The sequence below is a fragment of the Myotis nattereri genome, assembly GCF_964212035.1.
Source record: "Myotis nattereri genome assembly, chromosome: 7".
NCBI classification, from domain to species: domain Eukaryota; kingdom Metazoa; phylum Chordata; class Mammalia; order Chiroptera; family Vespertilionidae; genus Myotis; species Myotis nattereri.
In genome coordinates, this window is record NC_138082.1 from 4,185,461 (window position 1) to 4,201,498 (window position 16,038).

Below are 16,038 nucleotides of genomic sequence, written 5' to 3' on the forward strand. Positions count from 1 at the left end.
GGCATTCAGCAATCCTGGCTTACTAATTAAATCCTGGAGAAACCTAAGTCTATGAATGAGCTATGGCTGGCTTATCAATTGTGATTAAGTTTTCTCCGTGGTTCAGTATTTATTTTCATAGTATAACCAACGCAGAAGGGACCAGAATGGGGAGATGTGAATGAATCAGATGGATGCAACTGCATACGCTGACAAGAACTTAGAGGCTGGCAGGTAAGAGAGATTTTGTTACCAAACGTCGTTAGTCATAATCACAGCTTCATGAATGCTTATTAGGGGTATTGTCCACTGATTACCACTTGGCTACTGTCAGAGACAGCTGTCCTATATGATCCTGAATAAGCAAATCCCTCCTTTAGTCCTTGTTGGTATTTGACTAATCCCTCCCTTAGTCCTTGCTGGTTCTTGGCTTCTGGGAGTCAGCAGTTACTTCATCTTTTTTTCTTCTATTCCATTTGCCCTAAGTCCTATTTTTCACTTTTTCTTCATTAGATATGGTAGATGGATTGATTTTTCATAATTTGTTTGCTCTGCGCCTTCCTTTCTAGTTCCCCCAGCCCTGCTCTGAGAGTAGCATATTGATCCTCCTCCTCTCCTACTGGGGAAGGTTCTATAACTCTCACTTCTTGCTGTCACTTTCACTCACAGGTGGAGTAGCAACGATCGGTTTGCTCTGGCAAATAAGAAGTGAGTGGAGCACCAACCAGCCCAGCTCCTCCCCCCACCCCCCAGTCACCCTTCCAAAAGGACATCCACATCGTGAGGCAAAGAATCCCGTAGGAGAAAAAACTACTTAAAAACTAAAACCCAAACCGGAAAGCCTGCATTGCTGTCCATGATGACGGATGCTTTTCTCTTCTGCTAATTCTTAGAAACTGTGGTTGTCACCAGCACAATATCAGAACATTATCAATTACTAACAATCCATCGATGATAGGCTTGAGATAACCTTTTCAAGAATATGAAACCGTCTTCTTTCTCATTTACCACCCTGCCCCAGCCAGCATGCACAGAACTGTTAACACAGTTCCCTGGAATAGAAATACCTGTTACCCAAGAGGAATTTTCAATACAACAGATGTCTCCTGGCACTATTCCCTAATTGCATTGAAGGCAGTTCATATTTTATAGCAATATTATTTTTTCCTGGCCATGCCTCTATTGTCCTCAGGAATGTTGACTTTCCAGAAAGATGCATACTTGCCATTAAGGACAACTATCACAGGACAAAGGTTTCTTTGACGTGTGTGATTTCAATGTCTCACAGCTACTGTGAGAACTCGGCTTCATTGTAAAGCACTGCTTTCGCGAGTCAGGCTCTGCTCATTGGGGTGGGCGTTTTCCCTGCCTGCGATGCTGTTCGGCTCTGAGAGCCACTGTATACAAAAGGGAAACCTGACAAGCTAAAGAGCATTATCTGTGACTTTGTAAGTTATTCTTTCCCTCACTCTCTGTACAGAGTGCTTTCACACTCTCACTCAGAGCGCTGTGCAGTCCCAGGCTGCCTGTGTCAGGAAGGACAGGTGTCATCAGAAGCAACGTCCACCACCAATACAGTCTTCACCACAATCTACTAAACGGCTGGAGGGCATTTTGCAGAGCTGCTAACCTTAGCATCTTCTTGTCTTCCAAGCCCAAATCCAGCAGACAATGCTATTACTCAAAACGTACAAATGCACCCATGCATAGAGAGGTGTCTGTATATTTGAGAACTGGGTGCTCAATCTAGATTTTTAATAATATTAGTCAACTGTCTGCACTTCATTAAATAACATTTGTATTAAACCTACCAAAATCACAGTGTGGGGAAGGCCTGGAGAGGGGGCGGGATGGGGTGTAGGGGCTCAGTGAGGAAGGAAAGGGGGCCAGCTGTAATACTTTCAACAAAAAGACCAACTTAAAAAAATAAAATCTACCAACACCCTCATGGTAGATTTTCTCTTCCAGAAATGATCTGAAATGCAACAAGACTAAGAGTAAGGTACGCTTTGCACAAAGGAATACAGGCTTGTCTAGCCAATACATAGTCTGAATTATTATCTGAAGATAACAAAAAAAAAAAAGCAAGGCAAGGTTTTGGGGCTGGGAATCCATCCAGCAGGTTCAGGGAGTCGTCAGGGTCACAGACATACCGGTGGCGCACGAGCCCTCCGCCGCCACGAGTATCTCGCTCTGCTGCTTGCAGGCCGCCTGGCGCAGGTAGCACTCGTTCTGGTAGCTCTCCCCGTTGGAGCCGCACACCGGCACGTAGTCGCTGTTGCACTGGGGAGACACAGAGGGACGCCTGTGGTTAGCACCCGGGTCCGCGCAGCTCTGACTTCGCGAACAGAAATCATCATTTACAGTAGGAAGCGCCTGTCTTCCTCTCAGCGATCCTCATTGCCTCCAATCGTCTTTGACCTTGCAAGGGAATCATTCAAAGGCACACAAAAGCAATGCCAAGCCAGCCAGCCAGTCGTTTGATTCAGATTGAAAAGGAGCCTTCTAAATTGATCAGGCAATTCCAGCAAAGTGATCGGACAAGCAATACGAAAAAGAGATAGCAACAAATATTACCAATATTATTTAATACTGTTTTTCTGACACATGGCCCATCGGGCTTGGTGGGAAAAAGAAAACATGCTACAGTACTAAAAGCTATTAGGAAATAGGCAATGTCTATATTTGGAGAGCAAAAGTGTCTAACTGAAATGCCAGAGAATTCAGCCACTCTTTAGCATAATTTTTTTTTTCTGTTGAATTTTAATCTTTATAAATTTCTAAGTATTTGATAAGACCCTTGGATTACCACTTAATTTTTTATATCATTAGATATGGGATATTGATGTAGATACAGTGTAGAGAGAAATGAAGTACAGGAAAAAAATTTAGCAACTAATGAACTACATGTAAACTTTATTGACTATTCAAAACTATGACTATTATATATTTCATAAAGAGAAAAGTTCAGTTTAAAGAAAGTCTTATTATTAAGAAGTACACATTTTACAATGGAAATCAGGCAACCTGCAAGGGACACTCATCCTATCTAATAAAGACGGAATATGCAAATTGACCATCACTTCGCAACAAAGACGGCGGTGCCCACAGCCAATAAGGAGGGAATATGCAAATTGACGCAACAAAGATGGCAGCAGCTGGACCAGGAAGCTTGCTTCGTCGCCATGGCAATGATGCAGGCGTTCCACCCTGCCCTCGCTGCTGCAGGCCTCTGGGCAGCGTGCAAAGGCGGAAGGCAGCTCCGGGCTGAAGCGAAGGTGGTGCCGGCAGCCAGGGGAAGAAAGACCTATTCTTGCACGAATCTTCGTGCATCAGGCCTCTAGTCATAATATAATCACAGCCTAAGGCAGTGGTCGGCAAACTGCGGCTCGCGAACCACATACGGCTCTTTGGCACCTTGAGTGTGGCCTTCCACAAAATACCGACTTCTGCACATGGGCCATGAAGTTTCAATCACACTATACATGCATGCCCGCACGTGGTATTTTGTGGAAGAGCCACACTCAAGGGGCCAAAGAGCCGCATGTGGCTCACGAGCTGCAGTTTGCTGACCACTGGCCTAAGGCATTGGAGGTACTTGGCTGTGTCCCAGGCCTTCGAACTATGCCAGAGATGATTATCTCGTGATGACCACTATAGATGCATTTCATTGTTTAATCACAACAAATATAAGGATGAAGATGATTATTTACAAATACCCCACCTATGCCCAAAACTGAGCAGAGCCAATCAGATATACACATGTATGTGAAAGCACTTTGCTGTCTTCTACTTCTTGTTAAAATATTTGGATTTTTAATGTGTCATAAATGCATAACACTTTGCAATAAACCAATGATCTAGTGAGATGCCTAGGAAAGGTTTAATATATATGTGGTAATAAACCTAAAATCCTACCATAAGGTAAATTCAACTCAAGGATTTATGCAACAAAAGAGGAAATTCTCAATAAAGTTACAATCTGATGATAAAACCTGAGATTTATTTTTTACTCTATTTCCTTATGACATCTGTAATTTCTCCCTCCCAATCAACCAGTTATCTGTTGCTCTTTGCCTTTATGTAAAATTGGCTTAATCATCCTAACACTTTACAATGGTATAAGTCAATGTTCTCTGAAATGAAAGTCATTTTATGAGCCGTATTTTGGTATCAACTAATGAAAAATTTAAATATAGTTTTTTATTAACAGTGATATACTTTTCTCCCAATAGTAAATCCAAATTCAATGACACTAATATTAGAATAGAATCACTGTAATTGCTAATATGGCGATTTAGACATTAAATCATATTCATTTAGCAATTAAATATTATTAAAATGATTTAATTATTTAAAATATGGCATATTTTAGAAATCTTTATTTCAACAATTTCTAATCTAGTCATTCTGGATAACACTCTCTACAATAATTCCTTTCCACAGTTACATTATTGGCTCCCAGACTCAGTCTGTCTACATGATTATATTTTAAAAACTGTTTTGAGCCAAAACCGGTTTGGCTCAGTGGATAGAGCGTCGGTCCGAGCACTGAAAGGTCCCAGGTTCGATTCCAGTCAAGGGCATGTACCTTGGTTGCGGGCACATCCCCAGTAGGAGATGTGCAGGAGGCGGCTAATCGATGTTTCTCTCTCATCGATGTTTCTAACTCTCTATCTCTCTCCCTTCCTCTCTGTAAAAAATCAATAAAATATATTTTAAAAAAAACAAAAACTGTTTTGATTGGAAATGCTGCTAATGAGAATCTTTAACTCAATAACTAATTCTGGTCAGGTGATACATGTGTACGTCCGTATGCTTTCTACATACATAAGGATAAATATATATATTGCCTACATCTGAAAATCGACCAACCACAGGCCTGAACATCTTCATTACTGCAGAAAAAAGGCAACAACACAATGTCAGTGAAAGCTGAATCGTCCAGTGAGCGGTGCTGAGGAGACACCCATGAGGGGGGCTGGTGCTCATGCCAGAGGCATGGCCGGGAGGATGGATGGGAGCTTGACAAGGTGGTGTGTTCAGGACCAGGGGCAGGAGAACCTAGAGAGGACTTATGAGGGCTCACCGACACCACAAGGGTGCCTGAGCAAGTGGAGGGGAGACTGTAAAGAGTAAACACCTGGTGACACAGTCAGTGGACCTGGTGGCCCTGCAGTAGGCAGGAGTCCTAACCAGGGCGGGTGACTGGACTGGTCAGCCTCGCATGCGGGGTCCTCGCATTCCTGTCACTGGTTACCTTCCCATCTCTGCCTCCAGCCCTGGTTACAATACTTGGTGTGTTGATTATTTGGGTCCACGTTTTCCTCTCTGATTCCCTGAGTTTCCCTATTTATCCTCCTCCTCTGCCTCCGCAGATGACTCGAATGTAGGGCTGGGAGTGCTCGTACACAAGGCTGAGATGCATCTTAAAATATCGAATAAACTGATAACGTGCTCATATGCCACGTCTGAGGGGAGTGGCGCGCCACATGCGAGCAGTGCTGAAAGCTCCAGCTCCCTGCACACGCCGGGAGGCAGCTTAGTCCGGAGCTGCGGAGAGCTCAGCTGTGGACTGTCAGCGGGATGCTCCGGCCTGGGGCCGCGCCTGGCACTCACTGGTAAGAATCCCAGTGGAGGCAGCATCCGCTACGTCACGAAGGCTCAGGAGTGATATCTCATCCCAGCCTCTCCCCATTCTCTCACTGCCTTGCTGTAGGACTTTGTGTAGATCACTCAACGATGACACATTTAACAAGTTTATGCCTCAGTTTCCCCATTTGAAATGGTTAACGGGGGCATTGAGGAGGGTTAACGGAGTCATGTTTTTAAAACACTTTGTACTATTTACTTATAAAAAGAAATAGAAACAATTTGTGTTTTCACTGGCAGAGCCATCACCATCCAACATCGACTCTTAAACATGCATGTCTAAAATTAGAAAAATAAATTAAAACAGGAAAAGCCTAGCATAAAAATAAGCTCACTGCTACATTAAAATATGCCAAGTTGTTTGGAATAGTTTTTTAGTGGTAATCATAATACTGCTCAGTTGAAAATGAAGGGACATATTCAGATGTTAAGTGACTTGCTAAAGGCTACGGAGTTGGCTGGTGAGAGAAGAAATAAGACTCGGGCCCAGATGGTTAGGCCCATAAATGTATGTGTTGTACAAACTTCCTCTCGGGGGAAAAAGTGATTCTATTTCTCGTAAGATGTCTTAGACTCCTAAGTTTATTTTCCAAATATGTGTTTTTCAGTAGAATGGTTGTGTTCCAAAATGCCCACATTGCTGAAGAAAGCGGCTCACGCCACACTGGCAGATTCCATGACTTGACACTAGAATATACGAAATTCATTTTGCTATAAATGGACAAAAAATGTATGTGAGAAGTTTCTATGTGAATGATTACTTGTTTGGTTAGTAAGGATCTCATTTAGCTGAGATTTCAGCATCTAGAAACTATGCATAACTTCTATTTTATATACTGTCTGCACCTTCCCTAGAATCTGGCATGTAGAAGGCTCTCCACAGATGTTAAGTGAATCCTGCTATATTCCCAGTTGTTCCAGGCTTGGGAATCATTTTTTAGATATACTATGTTTCTCTTCCAAAAGAGAAAAAAATAAAAAGTCTGCATTATGGCCCAACCCTTTGATCATTTCATAGCTATCTTTTACTTCTTTCTCTGTGACTACTTTTATTTTTTTTAATTATTTTATTTTAAAAATTAAAAAAAAAATCTCTATTGTTGAAAATACTATATATGTCTCCTTTTTCCTCCCCATTGACCCTTTCTAGCCTGCCCTCAAGTCCCCCCGCCCCCCCAAGCCTTCACCACCCTATTGTCTGTGACCATGGGTTATGCATACAACATGTTTGGTTGATCTTTTCCCACCCACCCATCCACCCACCCCTGCCTTCCCTCTGAGATTCCACAGTCAGTTCCATGCTTCTATGTCTCTGCATCGATGTATGTTTCTGTATATGGAAACATTTTTATGATTTTAAGAGTGGGCAGGCCTGTGACTATGGTGCTAGGTCATTAAAGGATCCAGCTTCTACCTGATTCTTTCTCTCTATGGATGCTTGCCCTTGAAATCCAGCCACTGTGCTCTGAGGAAACCCAAACTAGTCCATACAGAGAGATTCACAGAAAAGGACCAAGGTTCCCAGCTGACAGTCAGACATGAGCACAGAATCAAACCTTCCAGTTCCCTCCCTCACTCAGCCAACGCCCAGGGGAGAAGAAATGAGCTGTCTCCATTAAGCCATGTCCAATTACAGATTCATAAGCAAAATATTGTTCATTGTTTTGTGCCACTAAGTTCTGGAAAACTTGTTATGCAGTCCTAGTAAGTGGAATAATTGCAGATCTAAAACATGGCTTATTAGATAAAAAAGTTGAATGTTTGGGTGAGTAATACCCAGAACACATTAAGGCTTCATCATATTTTTAAATTATAAAGTGATAATTGATCATTGTTTGTCCAGTGTTATATATGAATAACTGCATGTCTTCCTTCCTTCCTTCCTTCCTTCCCTCCTTCCTTCCATATTTCCTTCCCTCCTTCCTTCCTTCCCTCCTTCCTTCCTTTTCTCCTTTCATCCATCCATCTATCCACTTATCTATCCATCCCTCCATTGTCTCTAAATTTTCATCCCCACAAATGATTTACCAGATAGCCCAGCACACCCCTTGGTATACGGATGGGAATGTAGGATACACAAGGTTGAAACCCATTTCTGGAACTCATATCATCACCTAAGAATTCGTTGCACTACTTTTTAAGAAATATGTTTTCATTGATTTTAAGGAAAGACGGGGAGAGGGGGAGAGAGAGAGAAACTTCAATGAGAGAGAAACATCAATTGGCTGCCTCCTGCATGCCCCCTACTGAGGATCGAGCACCAAACTGGGACATGTGCCTTGAAGGGGAATCGAACCAGGGACCCCTTGGTGCATGGGGCAATGCTCAACCAACTGAGCCACACTGGCCAGGGTGGTTGTACTACTTGTGACATTAAGAGTCCTCCACAGTAAATTTGTACTTTTGTAGTTATTACTAATATTTTTATTAGCATGTATAATATTCTAGGAAAATATTTGGCTTCGTGTCAAAGGACTCCATTCTTGCTTCAGGATCACCACTCAGTGTTAAGTTATTATATTGATGGGCCTTAACTTCCTCATCTTTAAAAAGAGAAAATAATTATTTCACTCAGTTGTGAGAAATAAATGAGATATAGAAGTCCCTCCATGATTTCAGTTACCAGCGGTTAATATCAGTTGGAAAATATTAAACTGAAAATTCTCGAAATCAAATCCATTGCTTTCAAATGGGGCGCCTTTCTGCAGAGCGTGAGAAAAGCTCACACCAACCCAGGCCATCCCACCGGGTGTGAATCATCCCATTGTCCAGGGGCTCCCTGCCCATTAGTCACTTAGCAGCTACCTTGGTTATCAGCTCAACTGCTGGGCATCGCAGTGCTTGTGTTCACATCACCCTTATTTTACTAAATGGCCTCAAGCACAACAGGGTGCTGCTGGCAACCCGGATGTGCCATAAAGTGCTTCCTTTACCTTTACGTGATAAGGTAAACACAGTACAAGACACTGTGTGTGAGGGGCAGAACACATGGACGTAACTTCTACTACAGTCTATGCTTTAATTTGTCTATTTTATTATAGTTATTGCTGCTCATCACTTACTGCGCCTCCTTTATACATTAAACTGTCATAGGTATGTATATATGGGAAAAGGCATAGTACCTAGGGTTCAGTGCTACCCTTGGTTTCATTCCCACCAGGACACAGGGACCATTGGATATGTTTGAAGGGAGGATACATTGATTGTAAATTGGAAAAGAGGTGAAGGCTCTCCGTCTGTGAGTCTCCCTCTATCTTGCTTGTTAGTTCGCTTTGTTCATTAGATTCCACATACGAGGGAAATCCTGCGGCTCTTGCCTTTTCTCTGACTGGCTCCTTTCAGAGAGCAGGCTGACAGCTGGGGGAGGGAGTGGGGAGAAGGCATTGAGCAAAAAAGGAAAAAAAAGAGAAAAAAACTCATGGACACAGACAACAGTGTGGTACTTGTAGGGGCTGGGGGGCAGAGGAGGTGGGGTAGTAGAGGAGGGTGTGGGGGGGCAAATGGCAATGATGGAGACTTGACCTGGGTGGCGAACACACGTTACCGTGTACAGGGGACGTGTTGTAGAATCATGCAACTGGAACCTATAGAATCTTGTTAATCCGTGTCACCCCAATCAATTCAATTATAAATATAACTAAATAAAATAAAAATTAAAGAAATGAAGGAACTACATGTTCACTTTAGTGCTCCAATAAAAATCTAAATTGGAAAACATTTTAGATTATATACACATACACCCATTTCTCTTTGAAATTTATCTCTCAGCCAAAAAGATGATAGTGTGTACGTTAATGGAATGAAAGAATTATGACCTTTTATTGATCAAAATAGTACATAAGACAATAGATTTTTAGGAAATCTCTCTATCACAGTGGTTCTGAACCTGTGGGTCGCGACCCCTTTGGGGGTCTAATGATCCTTTCACAGGGGTCGCCTAAGACCATCAGAACACACATATATAATTACATATTGTTTTTGTGATTAATCACTATGCTTTAATTATGTTCAATTTGTAACAATGAAATTGGGGGTCCCACAACATGAGGAACTGTATTAAAGGGTCGCGGCATTAGGAAGGTTGAGAACCACTGCTCTATCAGATACCAGGGAATTAAATAAAAACACTCAAATCCATTGAAAAGTATTGGGAAAAGACTGACTCCAGATACTCTTAGCCCAAAATAGCCTATCTTCTATACTTTGTACAACTTGTTCATTTTCTTTGATCTTCTACTGAATCCAGCCATTGTAGATTCTTGGTAGGTGCAGAGTCTAAATATTCCACTAAGATAATGTTTCTTTTCTCCTGACACACTGACAACCAGTGTAGAGCATAAACTAATGGCAGTAGTGATCTAGCAATACACTTAAAATGCTACAGGCATTAGGAAAAGAACATTTACATTTCTCATTTCGTATTCAAACTTGCAGTCCTCCCTCCCTCCCTCCATCTATTACACTCAAGGACTGTTTAAATTAATGACATATTTAGCTGGCTGACCAACGCATGGAAAACACAAATCTTTTTGTTGATAAAAGTTTTACCAAAACCCTCTGTGGGACCTGAAAACTGAACACCATTCCTTTAATAAGAAAATTGTACATTTTCCTTTAGTAGCATGCATCCTCCAGAATGTTGTGAACTCCTCCCTCCCCCCTTCCCCCCCTTTTCGGAATCTGTAGAATTATCACTCTCCATTTCAGGAACATTCTCCTTGATTCATTATACACTGTACATGAGCTCACTTCTTATGGCTACCCTTGGTTATGAAAATAAGACACATTTATAGGAATCACACACTGAAAGTGAAAGAAATCCACCAAATTCTGTGGGTCTTTAATGATTTGTTCAATTGTATTTTCCCTTCAGTTAACATTTGGGGAAAGTCTGAATTGAGATTCTCATGTTCTATCTCTCTTATTAGTATGTAGTTCATTGTGGCTGGAAACCAACGGGGTGGTGTCACAAGCATATTAAATATGCAGGAATTTGTTTCTAACACTATGGAACGGTCTACAACAGTGGTTCTCAACCTTCTGGCCCTTTAAATACAGTTCCTCATGTTATGACCCAACCATAAATTATTTTCGTTGCTACTTCATAACTGTAATGTTGCTACTGTTATGAATCATAATGCAAATATCTGATATGCAGGATGGTCTTAGGCGACCCCTGTGAAAGGGTCGTTCAAACGCCAAAGGGGTCGTGACCCACAGGTTGAGAACCACTGGTCTACAAGATTAGGGCTGGTCATAGCAGTGCTCACCCACCAGGAGGTAGTGTGCTTTACAAGTATCAGTTTCATTGTGTTTTTTTTTTTTTTATAAAGAAGAAAATAATATCCAAGAAGCTTTTAGTTTATCTATAAACCAAAGTATAGTTAATTGTGAATTCTCTTCTCTCTCTCACAGGAAGATTGAATTCAATCTAAAATATTTAAATTTCATCAATAATCTAAATATTAACTACTATAACAAACATTTAGACCTGAACTTGATGTTTAATGTTCTTATTTGTTCTATATCCTTATTAATTGCTTTTACAATCTTAAAAAAGTTTTCCCCAATCCTACCTATATAGTTTTGTTAATGCAAATATTTCCTGGTTGAACCTAATGTGAGAATTCATGTGTATTTACAATAATTCAGTAACACTCAAAGGTGAATATAAGACATTAGTATGATATTTGAAGTTCCGTATGATTATGTAAACATTTTGAGAGAAATGCAGGTTTATAATTTACATGGTAGGAAGCATTTGTTAGATGATGACTATAATAATGACATTAATAGTTCTATCATCAATAATTACTGATAATCTAGTTTTGATTACAACAGTGCTGTAATCTCTTTTTATTTGCATTTATTTTTTTAACATGCAGTAAAGGCCATCTTTCTCCTGTTTATGAAACCACTTGTGGCTATCTGTGCTCTTTCGGATTTCTGGGAGATTCATTTATAATTGCATCTGGCACCCATGGTGCATTGACGTATATGAACAAGTTCCATGATTTCCCAAACTAACACAATAGTTCTGAAGTCACATTACGAAGGAGTTCATTTAAAAACTTCACCAGATTGCCAGGATAATAAGAGCGAAGAACATGCAAACAGAGTGCAATTTGCTCCGAAGACGATAGCCCCAATCAAATGGGAACAATATGTGAAATTAAGCCAGTCAGAGGAAGACAAAGAGCACATGATTTCACTCCTATGGCGTGTAATAAACAAACTGAACCATCAAGCAAAATAGAGGCAAACTCATAGAGGGGAGGTAGCTAGCTCCTGGGTCCAGGGGTGAGGGTAGAGGGACTGAGCAAAAAAAGAAAAGAGAGAGAGAGAACTCATGGGCATGGACAACAGTGTGGGAATTGCCAGGGTAGGGGTGGGGGTGGAAGAGGGCATAGAGGGGACAAGTGGCGATGGAAAAACTAAAATAAAATAAAACATTTTTAAAAAGGAACAAAAGTCCAGGTCCACACTCCCACTGGCTGTTGACTATTAGCCCTAGTAGCTGACTGATAAAATGCATGCCGGGAGAGACACAGACACATGATTTTCCTTTGGCACACCAGAGGAACACCCTGGAACCTTCTACCTCTATGGCATGTCTAACTGTGGCATATGCATTTCTAAAAAAAAAAAAATGGTGCCTTCCTGACACCAGACGGCTCCCTCCCCGTGCCTGCTTGGTGCCAGCTTGCCTTTTAGCCTGCACGGCCATGAGCTGCCAAGAGATGGGTTGCAAAGGGAGATCCTCACTTGGTAGTCTCAATAATGAATTAGAAGATGCAAACAGCAGACTTCTTACCTTGAACTGACAGACGCAAGTCACAGTGTCTCCAATCCTTAAGCACTCCCCGTCAAATTTACAGGTGTTGGTGTCACAGAGGAAGAGATCATTTTCTCGGTCGTCGTAGCCTCAAATGTAAAGAGGACACTCCAGTCATTAAAACTGTCATAGACTTTAACAAAAACAGTGGTCTCTTGAAGCTTTAACTACCCTAAATTTTAATTCAGACAACCACAGCTGTATTGCAAGGGCATTCTATTGATAACCTAAAAAGAATCTAATTAAGTAATCAATATTTGTTTCTTTTTTTCACATTGCCTTTCTCTTTTAATATCTTTTTTTTTTTTTTTTTTTTTTAGTAGTGCTCTTTTATTTTAGCTTGGGTTGAAACTGACAATGCTGAATGGATACTCAACACTGGCTTCCTGGCTTCCTTACTGTTTTCTCATTAAGTGAACTATAGTTTCTGATCCCCACAGGCCACATTTTTAAAGAGAACTAGTGATGATCTCTGAATGACATTTCACCAGTTCTCCATCTTTAATCATCCTCTTGCTTTACGGTCTGAAACAACCCCTTATTTGGAGTTTCTCCAGACAAAGAGGAAACAAAGCCCCAAATAATAAAGATAAACAGGCGCAGTGTTTGCTGTGATGGTCTGTCTGGCTCGAATGAAGATTGATCCCCCGTAAGTTAACAGGGGTAAGGGTGGGGGTGCCCGGGTCTTGACAATCTGCCTGGAAAGCCAGTCCATTCTCTCTAGCTCCTGCAGATCCCTTTAAGATATCCGGCTAATAATGAATTTCTTCATTGCCAACCTCAATCTCTAAAATAATACTCCAGTGAGGGATGAAGCAAACCGGTCATGTTGGACTACAAAGCTATCACCATCTCAAACAATTGATTTTGCAGGTTGTTTCATATTCCTGTGATAAAGCACCTGACGGCTAAGTGGGAATTCGTCTTTCCGAAATGACACACATGCACACGTGAACCACGCAGGAGTAAGTTACAGAAAACATGTTGAGTTTTAGAAAAACGCCAAATTTAGAAATTGTTAACAACAGAACAAAGCAATCTATTGACCCAAACCAAATAGGGTTGCAAATCTTAACTGGTATTTACAGAGCCCACACTACAATGATGCACAGTGATTTTTCTCGGTAATTTATATCACCAAGAGCCCGGGGCTCTATGCTTCCGCCCTGTAAGTTACAGTTGGTCATGCCGTCCTCCCGAAGTTCCCTGCGCTTCAGCTCACATGCATGCTCCCAACGCCGCTCCATCCACAGCCAGACTCAACTGCAGAAGGACCACGGGGACAGAAGCTGGAAAATGGCATGCCCGCTTGCTAAAGCTAGAACAGCCCAGGCCTGCGGGACAATACCGGCTTCTGATGGAGCTGAAAATGCCAAGGGACTAGCATCGCCCTCCCGGGCGCGCTGAGGGCTGCCCCTCTCACTCCGAAAGGCTAAGGCAGCTGGAGAGGAGAGCAGCAACTTCCACCCGGGCGGGCGGGGGGCTTCATGAGGCTTCAGCCCAGCAAAGCCGGCCAAGCCCGGCTCTCGGACCCCCAAGGGCCCCGGGAGAAGGAAGAGCGCCCGATCGCTCAGGAGGTCCGCTCAGCACTGGAGGGGTCAGCCCTGCCCACCGGGTCGGTCCGGTTCCCTCGTTCCCTGCACCCGGGCGCGTGAACCAGCGGCTGGGTCCTGCCCACGCCGGGCCTGGGAGCCCTGCGTGTGAATGATTCTTTCCTCAACTTCCCTGCGCCACCAGGAGCTTGGGGGGGTGGGGTGGGGGGCAGGAGAGGCGTCTGTGGGCTGCCCAAGCAAGGTCTTTTGCAGCCAAGGAGAGAGAGGGAGGGAGAGGGGTTAGGGAGGGAAGGAGGGAAGGGGAGAGGGAGGGAAGGGGAGAGGGAGGGAAGGAGAGAGGAAGAGAGAGAGGGAGGGAGGGAGGGGGGAAGGAGAGAGGGAAGCAGAGAGGGAAGGAGAGAGGGAAGGAGGGAGAGAGGGAGGGAGAGAGGGAAGGAGAGAGGGAAGGAGGGAAGGAGGGAGAGAAGGAAAGAGAGAGGGAGGGAGAGAGGGAGGGAGGAAGAGATGGAGGGATGGAGGGAGGGAGGGAGGGATGGAAGGAGGGAGAGAGGAAGGTAGAGATGGAGGGAAGGAGAGAGGGAAGGAGAGAGGGAAGGAGGAAGAGATGGAGGGATGGAGGGAGGGATGGAGGGAGGGAGGGAGGGAGGGGTGGAAGGAGGGAGGGAAGGAGGGAGGAAGGGAGGGAAGAAATTGAATGTCTGGAGACCCAAGCTCCTTAGAATCTGCGAGACCTGGTCTGGAACGGAGACCAGTGCCCTCGCTGCACTTTCGCCAGGAATCAGCGTGTCCCTGCGGTCACCATTTGATGGTTTGCTCTCTCGTTGGTTCTCTCTCCTAAAGTTATTTCTAGCTCATTCTAGCTGGACTTTTTCTTTCTTTAAGGATATTAAAGATTCCGTGTTAGTGTTTCCCCAAGGACCGATGCTCTTTTCAGCGAGTCCACAGGACCATCCAGTTTAGTCGCCCTCCAAAGCCTCGCCATCCGCATTCAAGTGCAAGGATGCGGAGGTCCTCACACCTGCGCCCTCCCCTCCCCCGCACCCCCCTCCCGCCCCCGCCCTCCCCGGCCGGGAGCAGCTCCCCGGGCCCCTCCGGGCGGAGGGCGGGCTGCTCCGGGGCTCGGGGCCTGGGGGGTGGGGGGGTGCGGGGGCTGGGCGCGCGCCCGGCGGGGCAGGTCCGGGCAGGGAGGCGCGTGCTCCCCGCGGGTGCAGGGTTCGGGCCGAGCCGGACCGGGACTCACCGGAGCAGTTCCAGCCCGTGGGCGTCTGGCAGTCGCTCAGGGAGGTGGGGAACGCCGCGAGCCTGGCGGGGCGGGCGACCAGGAGCAGCAGGACGGGCAGCAGCAGCAGCCAGCAGACGCCCTCGCCCAGCGTCCAGCCGCCGCCCGGCCGCGGGGACTCGGCGGGCAGCATGGCTAGTCGGCGCGGCTCCGCAGCGGCTCTCGGCTCCTCGGGGACGGGCGGTCGCGGGGGCCGGGCAGCGGGCTACTGAGCCTCCCGCGGGCGGCGGGGGCAGGGGCTCCGGGCGGCGAGGCGGCGGCCGGCTCCGCGCATGGTCTCCGGAGTTTCAGCAACATCCAGCGACCCGGCTCGGCGAGCGGGGCGTCCGCGGGGAAGCCACGCCGGGGACGCGGGCCGCCGCGGCCATAGGGGGGGCTCCGGGGAGCCGGGGGGCCGGGGTGCCGGCCCGAGGAGGGGAGCCCGGGGAGGCCGGCGGAGGGCGAGTCAGGGCGCCCCGCAGTCACGCCGCCGCCGCTCGCGCTCTGCCGCCCGCATCCCTCCGGCGCTGGGGAAGCAGCAGGTCCTGAGCCCGCCCGGGGTCACGTGGGCAGCGGCAGGCGCGCGCTGATTGGCGGAGCGGGATGCAGGTCCCAGGAGGGCGGGGTCGGCGAGGAGGTGCCAGGAGGCGGCGGCGGCGGCGGCCACCGAGGGGCCCGCTGGCCAGGCGCGGGCCCGGGTGGTGCCAGGCGGGGAGGGCGCGAGGGCACACCGCCGGCTTCTGGGGGCGCGTCCCACACCT

General features: G+C 45.4%; 1 protein-coding gene across 1 annotated transcript in view; it reads right to left on the minus strand.

Moving 5' to 3' along the window:
• Positions 1-15,799, minus strand: part of TMEFF2 (transmembrane protein with EGF like and two follistatin like domains 2) — a 238,350-nt gene extending 222,551 nt beyond the window's left edge. Inside the window, exons 1-3 of the mRNA XM_081095144.1 lie at positions 15,260-15,799; positions 12,446-12,555; positions 2,133-2,262 (exon numbers count right to left, since the gene is read on the minus strand). Coding sequence (XP_080951270.1) covers positions 2,133-2,262; positions 12,446-12,555; positions 15,260-15,431 — 412 coding nt within the window. The 5' untranslated portion in view covers positions 15,432-15,799. The remainder of the gene's footprint in view (positions 1-2,132; positions 2,263-12,445; positions 12,556-15,259) is intronic.
• Between the last annotated feature and the right edge of the window lie 239 nt (positions 15,800-16,038).